General features: G+C 49.4%; 1 protein-coding gene across 1 annotated transcript in view; it reads left to right on the plus strand.

Moving 5' to 3' along the window:
- The window catches only part of ADGRB1 (adhesion G protein-coupled receptor B1), a 279,184-nt gene that overhangs the window by 220,350 nt on the left and 39,946 nt on the right, over positions 1-18,888 (plus strand). Inside the window, exons 22-24 of the mRNA XM_024214406.2 lie at positions 283-352; positions 11,045-11,111; positions 17,927-18,012. Coding sequence (XP_024070174.1) covers positions 283-352; positions 11,045-11,111; positions 17,927-18,012 — 223 coding nt within the window. The remainder of the gene's footprint in view (positions 1-282; positions 353-11,044; positions 11,112-17,926; positions 18,013-18,888) is intronic.

Genomic DNA, 18,888 nt, shown 5'->3' on the forward strand with positions numbered 1-18,888 from the left:
GTGGGTTTCTCTGAAACAAACAGGTCTACATGCCACGTGTCGACCTCTAGCGGCAGGTCCACACCAGAGGATAGGAGCCTACTGCTACTACCAGCCAATGGAGTTCCTCCTTTAGCTCAAGGAGCAGAGTCTCGTGTCCTTAGCCCTGAAGAGTCAGAGTTCAGGTGCTGCCGAGGATCCAGGCTGGGGAGAGGGGTTTGTGGCAGAGAAGGACTCGCTGAGCGAGGTGCAGCCTCCGTAGAAGCTAAAACGACTGACGCTCTTTTTGTTTCATTCCCTTAGGGCTGCCTGCCTTGGTGGTTGCCATTTCCGTGGGATTTACGAAAGCCAAGGGCTACGGCACCGTCAACTAGTGAGTAACAGGCCGCCTCTTCCGTACTCTTCCTTTCCTCCCCTCTGTCCTTCTCTCCCCGCATGAATTGACTCTCTGGGGCACCTGTAGGAAGCGGGGCCCTCCAGGTCGCAGCTACGCCGACAGAGGCGCCTTTCCCATGGGGAGGATGAGAAAGAAAGCAGCCTTCGCACTGCTCGGTCGCACCAACCTATTGGCTGCCTGTTCGGGTCTGGAGGCTGCGTGACTTCTTTGTTCTTACCTGAGCGCCTGTGTGAGGCTTTAGGAAGGAAAGGGGCTGAGAGAGAGAGGACGGGCCTGGGTGCAGTCCGGTGGGAGGTTTGTCGTTGGTTTCAGTGGGCATAGGATCAGCTCCTATATTCCCTTCCCCCGTTAGGGGGCTGGAAGGCAATTCCCCCCAGGGCAACATAATGTAGCACAGTTGGCCAGGTGCATTATTGTTTTTCTCCATCTTCCTAAGCATCTAGCTCTGGCTACTGTCCGAGTCACAACAGTCACTAAACTCAAAGGGTACATCTACCCTGCACCCTAAGCCCATGCTCTGACTCAGGTTTGAGCCCAAGCACCCCTACACACACGTCAGCCTGACTCAGGTCAGCAAGCACCCAGGACCCGGGTTCTAGGACTCTGCTAAAGGTGTGGATCAGAGCCCAAGTTCTGCTGTGACGGAGGTCTAAACCCTGTCTTTTTGCAGCGTGGACACAGCTCCAGCTGCAGACCCGAGTCAGAAGGTCTGCATAATGTAGGGTGACCAGATGTTCCAATATTATCAGGACTGTTCCGATATTAGGGGCTTTGTCTTCTATAGGACCCTATTATCCCACCCCAGCCCAATTGGTAACCATTGCTAGCTGGTCACGCTAGTGTAGTGCAGTATGTATGCGTTAGCACGGCTGGGAGAGCCGAATCTGGCAATTGCAAACCGAGGTTTATAATGCAGTGCGGTCTCTCAAGCCCGGGCTTGGAAACACCAAGTCCACGAGCCTGGATCCCGTAGATCTGGGCTTAGTGTGCAGCGTAGACACATACGTAATCAGTTTGTGCATTGCAACCCTGACATGGAAAAGGCCGGATGGCTGGTTAGATTAACTGCTGCATCTATGACATCATTTTGATGTAGGCCGGTGGTATTTGGAGAGTTTTTAAGAGGCCAGTGTGCAAGACTTACCTTTCAGGGTGGTTTTAATATTGAAGTTATGTGAAGTAGGAGGAATGCCTGTTGGGTTGATCTCTGGGGTCTGTTTTATCAGTCGCTGGTGGGAACTGCATGATCCAGGCCAGAGTCTCGAAAGAGCTGAGCTACCAGGTAGGCACCAAAATAAGGGTGTGGTTTTCAAAGGGAGCACATTGGGAATGGAGCATTTTGGAAAATACGGCCTTTATTGATACGCCTAAATGGGAGCCAGGCTCTTCAGTAAATCCATCCATTTTGGTTCACACCAATGCTCTCCTGGCCGGAGGGGAATGTAGAATCAGTGGAGGGATTTTGAGTACAGGCCTCTGGGAAAGTTGTTGATCAGGAGGCTTTCCAGGTCTGAGAATTGGAGATGGAGAATTGGAGATGGAGTCAAGGCTGGCTCGTGACGGTAATCATGCCTACTAGCGTGTGGAAAATAGTTTTTCACAAAACATTCTTGGAGATTTTCACCGTTTCATTTCACCCCTGAAATGTCATGATTTCTCCTTCCACGTTCTGGGCCACGTGCTGTTTATTTACTTGGAAACAGGCAAAATCGCCTGCTCACAAAATCTGGAGTGGGAGCAGCAGAGCACCCGCCTTCGAGATGTGTGTTGGGGACAAGGAGAAGGGGTGGAAACGGCAGAAGGAGACAGAGAGGGGAGAATAAGGGAATATAGCCCAGGCTGAAATCACTCAGCATAGAGCAGATGCAGCAGCAGCATTAAAGAAAGTGTAGCTGAGAGAGTGAAAAAAAAAAGGCAGTTTAGCCATAGAGATATAGGCACATTGCACCCAGAGGACAGCAACTTCAGCAGCAATACGCCAGTCTGTTCCCCACCCTAATTCCACCAGTTCCCCAAAGCACTAGCGATTCTATGCCCTGGAGTGATGCTGGAGATCCAGCCAGCAGCAGCAGAGTTAGACAGACCTTCTGATCTGGGAAAGTTAGTGTGCAGCAAGCTAGGATGTGAATTTAAAGCATGCCCTCTACTCTGTACTAACTCCTCATGCGCACTAGCTTAGTGCATTTCCACCCGCTACGGTGAGCCTTTTCCTATATAGACAAGGCATTCTTCTCCAACCAGGATCCTTGCTCACTCCTTTAAATATGCAGCCAAAGCAAGGCAGAGTCTGGTCTGTCATACTCTGAGACCCGTATTCTGCACTCAACACACATCCATTGCCCAATTCTCCACTGCTCTGCAGCTTGGGTAGCAAAGGGTGTACAAAGAGAGGGTAATACACTACTCACTCACTCGCGGCGGTGGTGTTTGACCACACAAGGTGTAGGACAGGGCCATGGAGAAGCAGGCCACTGCAAACTAAGGGGTTATAAGAGGCAGTTCCTGACATCTGTGTCAGCGTCAGGGTTGTTTTAGCGGAACTGTACTGACTCACCTGCCTCCGCTCAGCATCGGTCCCTGCCTGGAGTTTAGCCCGAACTCGCGACCTAAGATGCAAGTAGGTGTGCAGTGCCCAGATCCTGACCGGTGTTATTGTAAGAACATCACAGGTCCCCACTCAGTGGGGTGGAGGTTTGAGATGGGAGAGGTTCACCCGGAAATAGAGCCAAGGGAGGAGCAAGGTAAAAGGGAGAGACGCGGAACAGAATTTTCCGTCTAGGCTGCAATGCTCCACTCAGTGCAAACAAAGCTCGACCCCAGAGCAGTCAGTGCCCGTCTTCCCTTGCCCTCCCACACCAAGGCAAAGCAGTGCCAGTGAACAGAGAATCCTTACTGGCTCCTCTTTGCCACTACATCTACACGCTTGCCGGCTGCCGTGACTTTCCATCATTCCCAGGGGCAGACCTGCTGCCTATGCCTGAACCAAGCTGGAATCTCCCCAGGGAAGCTGATGTGATTGACCCGCTCCTTCCCTTTGCTGCTAATCCCTGACTCTTTTTAGGCCGCTAGCCACTGTCACTCCTCGCACCCCGGGACAGGACGTTGGCTGCTGTGCGGCCCAGCAGGATGGCTGGCTGCCGGCCATCGCTGGAGCTGGCTGCCCGGACTACTGCAGGAGGATCCGTCACCTCTAGCAGGAGCAGCAGCCCGAATTACACCAGCGCCCTCTAAGGCTACGTCTACACTAGACACCGCTGGTGGTAGCGTGTAGGGCACATGCAGCTACGCGCTGCTGTGGAAAGGCTGCTGCGTCCACACTGCAGCATGCACTACGTGTCAGTGAAAGGCTCTGGCAGGGCAAAGACTCCAGCAGCGGGGAGCCGCCCAAGTCTTTCCTGCTTGCCAGAGCCGGAGTCTTTTTCTGCAGTGGGGAAAGGTTCCAGCAGCGAGGAGACGGCTGGACACTACATGGCTAAAACAGCAGCGTAGACAGGGAGGCCTGGCAGAGAGCCGGGTGGGGTATGCACTTGCCTACTCCCCTCACACCCTTCAGGCAGGTCTTTACTCGCCTAAGCCTACACTGCTGTGGATACCCATGCTAGGGGGGCTGTGCGGGTATGTAATCCACATACCGCTGATAGAAGAATGCAGTGTGAACGTACATACGGTGCAGCATGAGGCAGCTGATTCCTGCCTCCCTTTCTGGGTGCTCGGGGTGGAGGCAGCAATGTGCCTAAATCCCCGACTCCCAGATAGAGCCGGGTGGCCCAGTGCACTCGTCACAGCGAAACTCCTCCACTGGGGTGTATTGCAATGCTGTAATCCAGAGGGGAGAGGGGAGAGACGCCTCCTGGAACTGACCCTCAGCAATGCAGTCAAAGGGCCCAGTCCTGTTCCTCTTGGAGCTCACAGGAGTTTGGCCAGTGACTTCAGGGGGAGCAGGGTCAGGCACAAAAGAAGCAGTGGACTGTGAAAGCTGAGCTCCTCCGCTGTACTCCGAGGGAGTAGCTGTATGCAGGAGCAAGCCATCTCTGCCTGTGCGGAGCACGCGGTGAGCTCACACACACACACACTGAGGCGCTCAGCCTTAATCCATTTGAAAACTCTTAGCACGACCCAACCCTGGCGTGCTGTGTCATTAACACCGTGGCTTAGGAGACACGTATGCCCCTCCCCACCGACCCCAGAAATAGCACCCGGTCAGCCATTTATAATGCTGCCGTCCTGCTGCCATGCCTTGGTTGAGCTCCTGCTGTCTGAGTGAGGGGAGATCAAAGTCCCCAGCACGATGCAGAGCGCTCCCTAAGCCCAATTTGGGTGATGACTGCACCCACCGTGGCTGCGTGAGGTGTACGTCATGGCCAAGGCTTGTGGGGAGAGGGCTGTGGGAAGAGGAAACCGTCAATCCCCCCTTTCCTACCAAGAAGGGTTTTTTTTAAAAAAAAACATAGTAGCTCTACAAAGCCACTGAGCGGATGGTTTGGCTTGATTGTTGAGAGTGTGTGTGTGTGTGTCTGTGTCTGTGTCTGTGTGTCTGTGTGTGTGTGTTCGGCCATCACCACTGCTCTGATCCTGCCTTTATGGTGACCCATACTGCGGCTGTGTTAGTGAGTTGCTCAGGAAAATGCACAGAGATCATTTGGAAAGATCCCATTCCCCGCAAACATCTGCTCTGGCCGGTTTACAAGAGGGAGAACTGAACAGCGACTGTGCCCTGGGACTCATGTCCCCCCCCCACACACACACACACGCTGCAGGCTTTGTTTAAGCCCTTGGTGGCTGTTGAATGCTCGAATGCTGTAGGCACATCCAGCAGAGCGTGCCCGGCTCCTTGTAGAGTGGCTGTGGCTGAAGAGTTCAAAGCCGCTGCAGCACACACTGGGGTCTCATGAGGCAGGGCAGAGCACGGCAAAGGAAATACCCTTTCGGAGCTCGCTGTAATTGAGAGGACTGTACCTAGCACAGGGCTAGCGGAGCTCTGAGAAACAGCTGCTGAATGAAGGCGGGGGCATGCAATCCATGGCTGGATCTGGAAGAGGTGGGAAACTGGTGTATGTCCCTGTAGGGCCTGGGATTTTAGCACCTTGTTAATTCCCCTCTTGGGAAGCATGGCTTGCCTGGAAGAGTGACCTGTATCCCGGTAAAACCCTAGCAGGGATTTACCCTGCAGCTGTCTCCCTTTGACTCCGACAGAGCAGGAATTTCCATGATCCAACTTCCATTTTTTTGTAGTGCTGCACTGCACCATTAGCCAGCTGCTGTCAGTCCACTGGGATTGACAGGGCATGAGGTGGCAAAGCAGGTGCAGTCAATGAGAAGGGCAGAGCCATTTCAGCAGGTGCTGCAGTCTCCACTGAGCTGGGCTGATGTAATTAGTGATTAATTAGGCCTTGCATTTAATAATCATTATTACGAATGGCAAATAGCTGGCATTTATACATAACACCTTTCATCACCTTTCTCGAAGCACTGAAATGGCTAAGTATTATCATCTCCATTGTACAGGCAGGGAAACCGAGCTGCAGAGGTGTTAAGTGACTGACCTAAGGTCACCGATGTCAGTGGCAGAGCTGGGAACAGAACCTCGGTCTCCTAACTTCCTGTTCTCCACACTGACCCATTGATAAATCAGTGCCTTTCACTCCAAATGACATTAAAGCACGTTACAAACTCTCCCTCTATGGGCTTTTTTCTCCCACTGCTGAAATGCTGTCAGTTCTGGGGTGGAATGGGACAGTGTGCACACCAGCACTGCACCAGTCAGAGTCAGGACGCGAAGCATGCCGTGTACTGAAGGGAGATTTAGGCAAGCAAGATGCCATTACTTAAACTGGAATGTGGTCCGAATCTTCGAGCTAATTCTCCCCATTCTTGTACAAACGCACAAGTCCCTTTATGAGCACAGTTGGCAAGACCCTTGCTTTTACCTTTCATCCAGCTGATACAATCAGAGTTGGCCTTGAGACTCAAAGTTCGGATCCAGATCTAAACTTCCCCACGGTCTGGGGTTGTTCAGACCTGGGGTTTTGATTTAGCTCAATTTAGAGGGAAGAGCCATTTTCAGAGTTTAGATCTGGAACTGAACAGAGCAGCATGGGGGATTGGTTTATGCCCGTTAGAGAGATGTGTGAGTCAACTGCAAGATTTGGACCTGGTGACTAGATGGGTGGTTTTCGTTCAGACCCATCTCTAGATACCACGGCAGAGTCATTTGGAAATGCTACGTGTTCTGAATCTTCAGTGAGCATCTTTAGTCTTGCCAGCCTGATGTTTCGTCTTGAGCCAGTGCCATCTTGAAGGAATGGAAAAGGGACAGCACCTTTAGCCACGCTCCCTGAAGTGCCATCCATTGGTTTAAATTGTGCACGTTCTGACAGCCCATCACAGCTTTAATCTGATGCCATGAAATTTCCTGTCCATGCATTTCCTTTGTTGGTTTTTTCTAAATGCCAGTTTAGAATGATTAACAGTGGAAGGGTATAAGAGCTGACATGATGAACTGTAAGAGACTCGACAATGTCCCTCTAAGCTTCTTTCAACCCCCTGCGATTTTGTGATCCTAACAGTCAGTGCATTAGCATCAGGGAGCCTGGCTTTCTCCTGGAGATGCGTGGTTACGGCAGACGCAGCTCAGCTGAGTATAGACTTTGGTGCTCACCTCTTCATTCTGCAGCAGCTTTTCCTCTGATCTTGCCTGCAAGGGAAGGAAAAAAGGTAACATCCAGCGGAGACAAGATTAGCGCAGCTTAGTGCTGGCTTCTATTTGTAAATGTCTTACAGGACAACATTATTGCATCCCAGTGCTGTGGGAATGAGCTGCAAAGTTTGCATCATCCTGTCGGCACTTTAAATCGATGGATGACTCCTCCGCATCCTCATATTGTGAACCAACATAATAAACATTGCTGTGACAGTGCGAGGCCCGCGATAATTTGGAGGGGCTCTTTTAGCTGGCAGGACAGAGCCAGGAGATCATCCTGAGATCCCAGAGATCAAGGGGAATTTGTCCTGAATAAAAACTTCAGAGTTTGTCCTTATGTTTCTGAGGCCCAGTGACTGGCCATCTTCTTGGTTGCATCTTTCCCAGTGCCAACATACTGCTTTCATTGCTCAGTTTTGCAATGTCCCTGTTAAAGGGCTGGAAATCCTTCCAATTTGCCTTTTAACAACATTTGATGGAAGCTGCTCCAGTTACCTGAAAACCCATATGCTATCCTTTCGATGGACTGCGTAGGTGTCATACGTGCAATAAACCCTCCGCAGGCTTAGCCACCATTTGCCACATTCTGTTGAATGCATGTGTGACAGCCACTCTCCTGGCCACCACACTGGGGGATTGAACTGGGGACCTCCAGAGCTAGAAGCAGGAGCTGCTACAGCATGAGCTAAAGAACCAAACTCTGTAGCTGTGGGCTGCAATAACACCGCGGGAGGACCAGTTACACACTCTCACCGGTGTGTTCACATGCATGCAGATCGCTTAGAGAAGTACAATTGCCAGGCTTCGCGGACACTTTTCCAAGTGTCCCAGAGAGAACCCCCCAGGTTTCTTAGCGCCCCAATGCTCCTCTCGGTGCGGAGAGAGAGCCTGATGTCTTGCAACGTCCTGCTTCATGCCATGTAGTGTCACGGTACCAGGCCTCCGTGCCTGTGCAGTTCACAAATGACCAAGGAGCCATAATGTCGGTGGGGAGCACTCCACATTAACCTCTGTGGCAGAGCTCAGATTCCCAGCTCCGCCCCTTCTGTTATAAATACGTCGGCTGTGGGATACTGGCATGAGACCCACTGCATTCTGGCCAACAAGGTGTGTCTCTGAGAATGACTTACAAGTTAAATCCATTTCTGTACAATGGGCCAGCACAAGGTCGCAGCACCACTTCAGGCCCGCTTCGGCTCTTGGGGAATTCAGAAAAGGATTGGACACATAACAAATCACGAAGGGGTCTCGGTGAATGCCTGGAACAGCTGCTCTCAGTCTGACTGCTGCTCGTGAGTGGTTGACTGTGGCTAACTCCAAAGGATATTTTTCACTTCTTGTCCTAAATAGCTGCATGGCGTTGCTGTGCGCTGCTAAACAGCTGGCTTGTTCTACCCCAGATATGGCTGCATTTCAGTGGTGTTGATGAGATCCCCTATGTACACCATCTGTAAAGCACTTTGGGATCCTTCAGTGAAAGGTGTTCTGGAAATGTTAGCTATTTGCATTAATTTAATGGGCTTTGTAGAGTTCCAAGATCCTGATACAGAAGAGGCTGAGAATTGCTGCACTAAGCTAACGACCTTCTCTGGAGTTTCTTGCCTGGAACCGCTGTAGAAGCCAGCCTCGCCCTCTTCACATCTCTGCCATCAGCCACCACTTCTGACAGCTTTGCATGAAAGCGCTTCAATTAGGCACTGTTATCCAGTGGTCCAGGCAGTCAGAAAGGATGAAGGACAATGCCTGGTGATGTGTGAATTTCCCTTCAGAAAGACTGACATTCTAAGGGAGGAGAGGGGCTGCTAGGGATGTGAAGGGAACAAAAGCCCTTGTCAGTCTGAATCCTCCCGGCTAATTGCAGCGCGGGACTGAACACTGTCAGTTCCATCACTCAAAGGCATTCCGCCTCGTCTGCCGCTCAGGCCGGCGGGTTAGCAGATCACTGCGTTCCTCCATCTCCAAGCTGCTCTGTTCAATCGCCGTTTTCCCCGTTGTTTAAAGATGGCACTGGGAAGCCGGTCCCAAAGGTAGGGCTATATTGAGTTCTAGGCACAGCATTGAGCAGAGCTTAGGGGGTAGGCGACATCATCCAAGGTATAGCTCTGGGGGGCACAAGGACTCAGGCGTCCTTGTGTCACAGTCCTTCCCCTGCCCCCTCTTGCACGCAGGAAGGAAGTCAATTACTGCAGCCCTTGATGGAGAGCCGCTTTCTGCCCCTTTGCACCTTAGCATTGTTATTAGAGCTGGTTGAAAATTTTCCGACAGACCATTCATCCCCCCCGGAAAATGCCGATTTGATAGAATAGAAACGTTTGATGGGAAAGCGTCGATTTCAGCAAAATTTCATTAAAAAAACCCATCAGAGTGAAGTGTTTTGATGCGGTTGAAGTGCTCCAGAAGTTTTGATCTTGCATTGCAAATTTTCTTTTATGTCATATTGTAAATTATAACGTCAAATAAAAACAAGTCGAAACTGAAACAAAACATTTTGGTGGACTTGAAATGAAATTTTCCTGGAAATTTCCTTTCCTGGGAACTTCCAGATGTCAATGTTTCATTCTGATTCAGAATAAAAAGACATTTTGAAATCATGAAATTTCCCTGTGAACTTTAATTCTGGACCCGTACCGCTCCAGTTGTTGTTGTTCATTACTTATAGTATTGGAACGTCTAGGAACCCTAATCAAGCCTCTGGGCCCCATTGTGCTGGTCTCTGTACAGACCAATAATGGGGATACTGCCACGACTCCCCGCACCTGCTCTGCCTCTCTCCTCCAACTTGTTCATAGCAGGACTATCCAGAGAGTGAGGGGCTGCAGTGTGCCCATCCTGGACCCAAGATCCAGGCAGATCTTATTCTGGCAAGGAAGTGAGGTGAAGGCAGTTTTCTCCTTTTTGCTCTCCTGCCCGGCTTAGTAGAACAATGGCACAATTTGCCCCTTGGCGGTTTGTAAATATTGAAATGGGTTTTGCAGAACGTGGTACGAATCGGCATGGATTTTCTTGTATTTCAATGCAAGCATTTTTCAACAAACACCTTTTTTCAGACAAATCCAAAGAGCTTAGATTACATTGTGCTAGTCCCTGAGAAGCCAGAAATGAATCTGAATCATATAAACACATGATACCGACTAGGGTTGGGTGCCATTTTCTGGCTGAAACTATTTTTCCATGAAAAATGCAGATTCAACAACACCAAAATGTTTAGCGATTCCTGTCAGCTTCGCTGAATTGTTTGCATTGGGAAAAACATAAAGAATCTGAAAGCGTCAGAATGTTTCATTCTGCCATTTTTTAAATAAGTCATTTCCATTTTTCAATTCAAAATGACTTTTTGTTTCAAAATTTCCTTTTAAAAATTAGAGAACGGCAAACGTCACATTCTGGGTCAAACAAAAACTTTGTTCCGTCCCAAACACATTTTTTTAGACTTATTGATTTGCCAAAAATTTCATTTTCAGGTCAACTTGAAATGTATTTTTTTCAGACTTTTCGGAATGGCCAGTCAACCAAAAAATCAGTGCTTTGTCCAGCAGTAGTACTGCCCAGGCCGTGGTGTTATACCGTCCACGCTAAGTGTAATGCACAAAGCAAACAAAGGTTTCAGAGTAGCAGCCGTGTTAGTCTGTATCCGCAAAAATAACATTCGACCGTCCGGAGGAGTCCACGCAGAATCCTTTTGTTTGTAGTGCTGGTAGGGGGGATTCTGTGGGTTAGTATGCTGTTCAGAGGTATGTTGGAAATATTCTTTGAGTCGGAGACGTCGAAAGTAGGATTCTAGGTCACCGCAGAACTGTATCATGTTCGTGGGTCTGGAGCAAACAAACAGCCTCAAGGAAGAACCTCTGTGTATGGTAGAATTGGGACGTGCTGTGATTTCTTCAGATGTAAGCCCCCTTTGCAGCAGTGCTGGGCATTGGGGTGACAGTGCTGCTTGGTAACTTCTTTTCTCTCTCCTTGTTTTCCAGCTGCTGGCTGTCATTAGAAGGAGGCCTTCTCTACGCCTTCGTGGGACCAGCAGCTGCAGTCGTTTTGGTATTTGCTCTCAGTTGAGAGATTTCTTTTTTCCCTCATGTGCCTTCCTCACTCTCTTCCTCCCTCCCCCCATTCCTTTTTATCTCCCCTTCAGGAGAAACAACCCTGTAGGAAAAAGCAAAAAGATCAGAGGCCAGAAACGTGCTGATTTCACTAGCTCCAAAGCATGCCACATGCACCAACTGACCAATTTGGCTCTGAAATGTAACAGATCAACTCTGATCCTCCTTTTAGAGCCAAGCTGGTTAACGCTGCCATGTTGTGGCCCGAACTGGATGGAATCGCAGGGCAGTGGTGGGAAATCCTGACCCAACCGCTTTTAAAAATTGCCATTCCCCATTGAGATCGGACCAGGCTAAGCCAGTACAGCCAGTGTGTCTGTGATCACTCTTCCAGACTGGAAGCGCATGCAGGAGATTTTCTTTTTCAGAGGCTAAATGAAGCTCTTGAAATCAGTGGTCAGACAATGCTGAGCGGGTCCTGTGCAGCTCAGTAGGCCAGCCCCCTTTGCTTTCAGCTCACAGTATGATCCAGAGGGCATGGATGGGGGAGAGCCACTGCTACATTCAACTAAATGAAACCATGCTCATCAAGAGAATCTGTGGTTACTTTCCAGTTACTTTGCCTGCTTTCAGGCAAAGGGGCTGCAAAGGCCCTGTGGGTGCTGGAGAATCTCTGGGAGAGGGGGATTTTAGCAATGTTTGAGGTTCCTTTCCAAATCAAGCTTTCGCTTTTTTTCGCTGCATGGGCCTACGTGACAATCCCACGTAGGCAGGAGTAAAAATGACACAGCTGTGGCCTGCTAGGACATCACTGTGCATCGTGCCCTGGCCCTAGGCAATTTCATAATGATGGAGGAGACAGAACTCAGGGTATCCTGCTCTAGGACAGGCTTCTAACAGCTAGGCAAAAGGAAATTTGACTCTCTTTTAGTTGCTAGCAGCATAGGGCCTATGGCACACAGTCGAGCAGTTCAGATTACATTCAGTAGAGGGCGGTGGTATACCGATACACACATTAGCCAGCACAATATACCTCATTGGTTACAGGATCAGTTGGGTTTTACTTAGTAATGTTGCAGTTGGGGTCATTTTTATTATAGAGCAAATTATTCTTATAGTCAGTCCTAATTAATAATAGTATGATACAGTATCAGTGCGGTGACTTTGCTGATTTGGACACATGCCGAGGATGAATGAAGAGGAGCTGGTGAAGATAGCGTGGTAGGAGTGAGTGGCAGGAAAGAAGCCCCAAGGAAAGCTGAGGAAGTGATGGATGATTCCATCCAAGAAGATGGCAAGCAGGTGGACCTTAACGACCCATGGGCAGATGAAGATGGCCGATGCTTTCACAGGGACCTTATGCCAGTTGATGGGATACAGGGAAGAAGAAGTGCTTTCAGATTAGCCAATCACTTGCCCATGTACCATATTTTCCATATGGTTTGGTGGCCAAGAGAAGTTAAACAGTACTTGACACACATCTGTGGTGGGTAGGAAGTGACTTTTGGGAATGTCCAGAGAAACTGGAGTCATTGTCACTCCTCCAGCCATTTTGCTTTTGCTGTGTTGATGAACAAGACACTAGGAAGGAAGGGAACTTAATCCTCCAGTTTTTCTTAGAACGGGATTCTCTTTGACTTGAAAACAGAAGCATGGTACTTCTTCCCCGTACATCTCTTTTATTATTCTCCCTTTCCAACCACCTACAGCCCTGTCCTTATTGGCCTCCAGAAAGGGAATGGCTTCTTGAGCTCAGTGCATTCAGTGCATTCTCTCTGCTGGGCAGCAGGAATTTTAAAGAACCAGGCCTGTAAATTCAGCCTCCTCACTGCCCATATGATGTAGAGAAACCCCTGTTTGGTTTACCTCAGCACTGCCAATCCAAAGCATTCAGAAATCATGAGAGTCTCTTGTAGAAACAAGAAGTCGGGTTCTTTTTATTTGCCTTGGAGTTTTTGAGCCTTTAGGGTTCACGGTTTCAGTCTTTTCCCCTGCAGTCATGACAGCTAGAAATTTCCTTTCTTGAAAGTCAAAGCTGCTGGTCTCATGTGATCACATGACTCCATGAGATGAGGCTTTAAGAACAGCACTAAATATTGCAAGGCTCATGAGAGCTCACAATGCAGTTATCACCATTACTCCAGGCTTCTCTCTGGCTGTATAGATCTTACATTATTTCACATTCCCTTTCTCCTTGTTTATTCTTTTCCGGCCCCCCAAGGTGGTTTCTCTTTTTGGGTATGTCTACAGAGAGAGAAATAACCCAAGTCAGTTGACTTGTGCTCATGAGGCTTGGGCAGCACGGCTAAACATTGCTGTGTAGACGGCTGGGCTCGGGCTGGATCCTCGCAGGGTCCCAGATCTCGGGTTTCAACCCAAGCCTGAACTTCTACACAGTGATTTTTCAGCCTCGGAGCCCAAGCCCCATGAGCTCCAGTCAGCTGACCTGGGCCAGCCATGGGTTTTTTATCCCCATGTAGACATACCGTTTATCACTATTGGTGTTAAAGTAGCACCAAGAAGCCCCAACCAGGAACCCATTGTGCTGTACACTCATAGTGAGAGAGTATGAGAGGGGTAGCCGTGTTAGTCTGGATCTGTAAAAAGTGACATAGGCCACGTCTACACTACCCGCCGGATCGGCGGGTAGTAATCGATCTATCGGGGATCGATTTATCATGTCTTGTCTAGACGCGATAAATCGATCCCCGAATCGATGCCCATACTCCACCTCAGCAGGAGGAGTAAGCGGAGTCGACAGGGGAGCCGTGGCGGTCGACTTGCCACCGTGAGGACGGCCAGGTAAGTCGAACTAAGATACTTCGACTCCCGTAGCTGAAGTTGTGTATCTTAGATCGATCCCCCCCCCAGTGTAGACCAGCCCAAAGAGTCCTGTGGCACCTTATAGACTAACAGACGTATTGGAGCATAAACTTTCGTGGGTGAATACCCACTTCGTCAGACGCATGACTGAGAGACAGTCTCTGCCTCAAAGGACTTACAGGCTAAATAGACAGACAAAGGGTGGAAGAAAGAGGAAGCAGTATTCTCCCTATTTTATAAATGGGAAACTGAGGCTCAGACAGAGTAAGTGACTTGCTCAGGGTCACACAGGAAGTCTGTAGCCAAACCAGGCGTTGAACCACAATCACCTGAGTCACAGATCTGTGCTTTGACCACAAGACCATCCCTCCTTTGTCCTTCTTCCTTTCATCAAACTCTATGTTCAGGCTTGGAAATGTCTTTATAGACACTGCTATTCTTAGGGTTATCTCCAGCAGCATGTGCACCTCTCATTGACATCAGCAATGGAAGAACAAAGGCGTGACATGACCCGGAGCCTAAAATCCTGCCAAGCTCCCAGAGCTAAATTCAGTATGTTAGTCGGTTTCACTCACCTGATCTGAGGTGAACCCCAGGATGACACTTCCTTGCATGGAAGTGTGGTTTGTGGTAGCAGATTTCTGCATGGAGACGCTCAGGGCTTGGCTAACATGAGACAGAGAATAATCATCCGCTTCTTTCCTCTAGTTATCTCAGTGGCTGGATCTCAGACTTGCTTATTCATTTCTAGACATCATCCCAGAGATAAGGAGGGGGAGTTATGAGGCATGTAATTAAGAGTGGATGTCTCTGTAAGTGGGCCACTGCCATACTCCAATGCGTGTTTGCCAAGAAACACGGTTATGATTTTTATTTGCTGAAATATCTTTTATTGATTCAATTACTGAGTTACACTACATAACATGGATGTTTCTGGAGATGAATGATTAGAAATGATTTACCATGAGATTGCATATGAGCCTGTGGGTTGCAGCTAAAAATTCCATCGACTTCCAGGTGAAGCGTACCTGTTACGCGGCTGTGTTTACCAGCTGCCAGCAGGGATAAAGCTCTGAATCTACCAGCTGTGTTTCAGGCAGAACACACTTGTTACACTCGTAAGTGTACCAGGCAATTCGCACCTATTGGCATGCTAGGGACACACACTAGTAGACCAAGTAGGTACACCAAGCAGAACACACCCACAGTGCTGTGATCAACCAGCGATCGATTTCCTGCAGATATCTTTGGCTGTACTGCTCAGAGTGGCTCTGCCTCATCAGTGTTTTCTCAGAGCCAATCACACCCGGTGGTTTTGGATTTTATTAATATCTGTGGAGCAGAATCCAGTGACCCAGCAGCTGATCCTAACCCCAACAGCAGTTTCCTCAAGGGGAGGAAAAGTAAATAACCGAGATCAAAAGAGATCAGACTGCGGTGCACCTACGTTCTTATATTGACTGGTCCCTGCTTGCTGCACTAGGGCCAAAGCTGTAGCTGTACCCAGGCTTGGGCTTCCCCCATCGTTTAAACTAGCTCATGGTGGATACTAGCCAAACAAGAACCAGGCCCAAATGTCATTGCCCGTTCTTAGCAACGTTTGATAGCACAGTCCCAGTGTGGTTTAGGTTCTACTTCTTTTCACTGAAAACCCTCCAGGACTTTCTTTTAGCCTGTGGATTTTGGTGCCTTTGGGTGGAAACTGCCCTGAGGCGACTGGCTTTTAGGACTGTTTTTGAATGACCCTATATTGTTTACCCTAGAAAGCACCAAATGCCTGTGTCTCTAGCAGGGTCTCTAGGAAATAACCCAGAGCTGGAGACTGCCTGGTGCTGAGCAATTCCATTGGCTAGAGTAGGAGGGTGGGACTTTGCAGGATCAGCCGCCCCTCGGAGCGTCTTGGTTCATTCCCAGCGGTGAGGCCCCATCAATGAGCTTCTTCTTGCTCCTGCTGAAGCCAATGGGTCAAATGCAGAGGTGATCCTAAATCTCAGCCAGTCTCGAGGCGACTGTAGGGCGGGTTAGGCAGTGTGACGTACGTCTTCTTCCTGCCCCGCAATGTGTTGCGTCCACCAGCATAGTCTGCCTCTAGACATGCGCTCAGGGTATGGCTCCATTGCAGTCAGGAGGTGTGATTTCAGTACACGGAGACATACCTCAGCCCAGGGCTCGGTACAAACACAAGTAGCTGCCGCCCATGCTGCCATGGCCTCACTGCTCTTGTTATTCAAGGGAGTTGCAATCACGCCTGCCGACTGCCACTAGACTTAATCACTTAGACTCCCACTCACATGCATGGGGAAGGGATAGCTCAGTGGTTTGAGCATTGGCCTACTAAACCCAGGATTGTGAGTTCAATCCTTGAGGGGGTCACTTAGGGATCTAGGGCAAGAATCAGTACTTGGTCCTCCTAGTGAAGGCAGGGGGCTGGACTTGATGACCTTTCAAGGTCCCTTCCAGCTCTATGAGATAGGTATCTCTCCAACTAGCCCCCCCGGCACATCTCTGGATTTGGCCCTACATTCCTGAAAAGCCCCACATGTGGGATTTCTAACCTGAGTCAAATAGTATCATGGCAACAAAACCTGGATGGTGTCATTTTTCCACCACGGTTGCGGCCTCCTTTCCTGTCCCCTTAATGCATTTTCTTGTGACCTGAGTGATACCTGTGTGGCGATGGCACATTCACATCTCCGTAGCGCATGCTGAAAGCCCAGTGGCGTTTGCAGAAATGCAGCTTGCAGCAATGAATCCTGCTGTGCGTTGGGAGTTGGGGATTGGTCCTGCTTTGAGCCGGGGGTGGGACTAGATGACCTCCTGAGGTCCCTTCCAACCCTGATCTTCTAGGATTCTATGATTCAGGACCGCTAAGGGAGTTGGCTTCACCTTGTGAGATCTGAATTCCAGGAGGTCCTTGTCGCTTCAGTCATGGTTTCCCCATACATCTGATCAGCACACATATTCATTCATGCTTTTATAAGTGGTCTGAGCTCTCCAGAGAAAAGGTTCTATAGAAGTGGAAACACATGCATCCCCGTGCTGTATATACACAGCTATGAGTATGGTCAGCAGAGTTCTGTTCTGAGCCTGACCAGTCATGCCAAGTGACCATGTGGTTCCCCCTCATAGATGTGTAGGACTGGAAGAGACCTCAATAGGTCATCTAGTCCAGTTCCCTGCCCTCAAGGCAGGACTCATCCTCTAACACAGTGGTTCTCAACCTATTTACCATTGTGGGCCTCATGCAATACTACCTGTATGGCCCTGAGGATGTCACATGAGCCGCAGCTCTGTGCTAATTAGGCCGCAGGTTGAGAACCACTGCTCTAACACCTCTTGGAAACAGATGGCTAGCACAGGCTCCACCCTTGGCAACTGCATCATTCCCCAAAGCCAGCACAAGGCTATATCATTGACATGCCCACTTGCCCTGAATGTGACTGCTTTCGCCACATCTCAGAGTGCGTCTGAGCAGAACCATGGCTGTCCACAGGGCAGTGAGAATGGCAGACTCTCAGCACTGCCTGGTCTCACCTTGCCGTGACTGCAGCAGCTCCTTTAGCTCATGTCAGAGATGCTGAAAAGCGTTTGAAACCCAGCCCCTGTCTCCTCTCCCATTTGCCTTTTTCTTTGTTTATTCCCCAGAAAGGCCCTGATCATTTGGTTGTGTTGCCTGTGTTTTCCTTGCTAGACGCCGAGCGTTCATCACCCAAAGCCCATCAGGTTTCAAATGCTTGTGCTATGATCTGACCACTTTGCAATCTTGTCCTGAGTCACAATGACCTCTCAGATCTGCTAGCAGCTACCCTGGGTGTTGCTAAACCCACTGGCCTGCATTCAACGGGGCTGTGGTGGGGTGGCAAGAGAGGGGATGACTACTGGTCAGCTGGAGTAGATGTTCATGTGCCAACCTTACCAAACGTTTTTCTGTTATTGATTCTATCCTGAGCCGTTTAAAAACAAACCTGTCTGTTATTTTTCTTTCAACAGGTGAACATGGTTATTGGCATTCTGGTTTTTAACAAACTTGTATCCAAAGATGGGATAACAGATAAGAAACTGAAGGAACGGGCAGGGTATGCCTTATCAATACATCTAAGCAAAGAATGAAAATAAAAAATGCCGTGATCAATAACCAGACAGGGAGCGGAAAGACAGATGGGGAAAAAAACCCATGCAGAAAAAGACTGATTTAAAACAACAGCAGCAGAAGCATAATCTTTTTGCGCTGCCGCTGGGTGCAGGGGAGACAAAAGATGAGACGCAGCATTGTGTTAGCATGCACGGGGATCAGACGTTCAGATGGCATCAGCCCCAGCTGACGTATCCCAGGAAAGATTAGGAAAAGCCTCGCTTAGTGCTAACTCCCTGCGACAACAGCTGGCTAGGAGAAGGACGTGAGTGTGTGGAGCGTGGCGGAAGCTGGGGAGAGGTGCCAAGAGAATAAAGGCAAGGAGGGTGCACCCTCACTGCCTGCCAAAATGAGGGTGCTCAGGGCCTCACAGAAATGGGCCCTGCTGGCTTTCTGAGTGCGTATATGTGTAGGGCTGGGCAGATGCCATGATGGAGAGAGAGAGACAGAGAGAATGATAGAGCGAGACTCGTCTTCCAGGCCTTTCTGGTATCCCAGAGTCTGTTTACATTGCAGTTCCCCCTGGTTTTCTTTTGAAACGCATCTCGATTTCTTTGTGCCCACAGCCCTTGCTCACTTGATTTCAGGGGGTATCACTGTGGGCGGCCAGACAGAGCCCTAAATACCGTGCCAGCACTTGGCTGGCTTAGAACCAAGCCCTGCATCCATGAAGACAATTGGATTTTTCCCACTGGCTTCAGTTGAGCCATTTTTTGCCTTGTGACGAGTTAGTTCACACACGCAAGGCAGCATCCAGGCCAGACTTGCAGCCTGTGCTTCCTCTCAGACTTCAAGGAAGGGGCCAGAAAATGGCCCATAG

The sequence above is a fragment of the Terrapene carolina genome, unplaced genomic scaffold (assembly GCF_002925995.2).
Source record: "Terrapene carolina triunguis isolate 2854851 unplaced genomic scaffold, T_m_triunguis-2.0 Scaffold58, whole genome shotgun sequence".
Classification (NCBI taxonomy): Eukaryota; Metazoa; Chordata; order Testudines; family Emydidae; genus Terrapene; species Terrapene triunguis.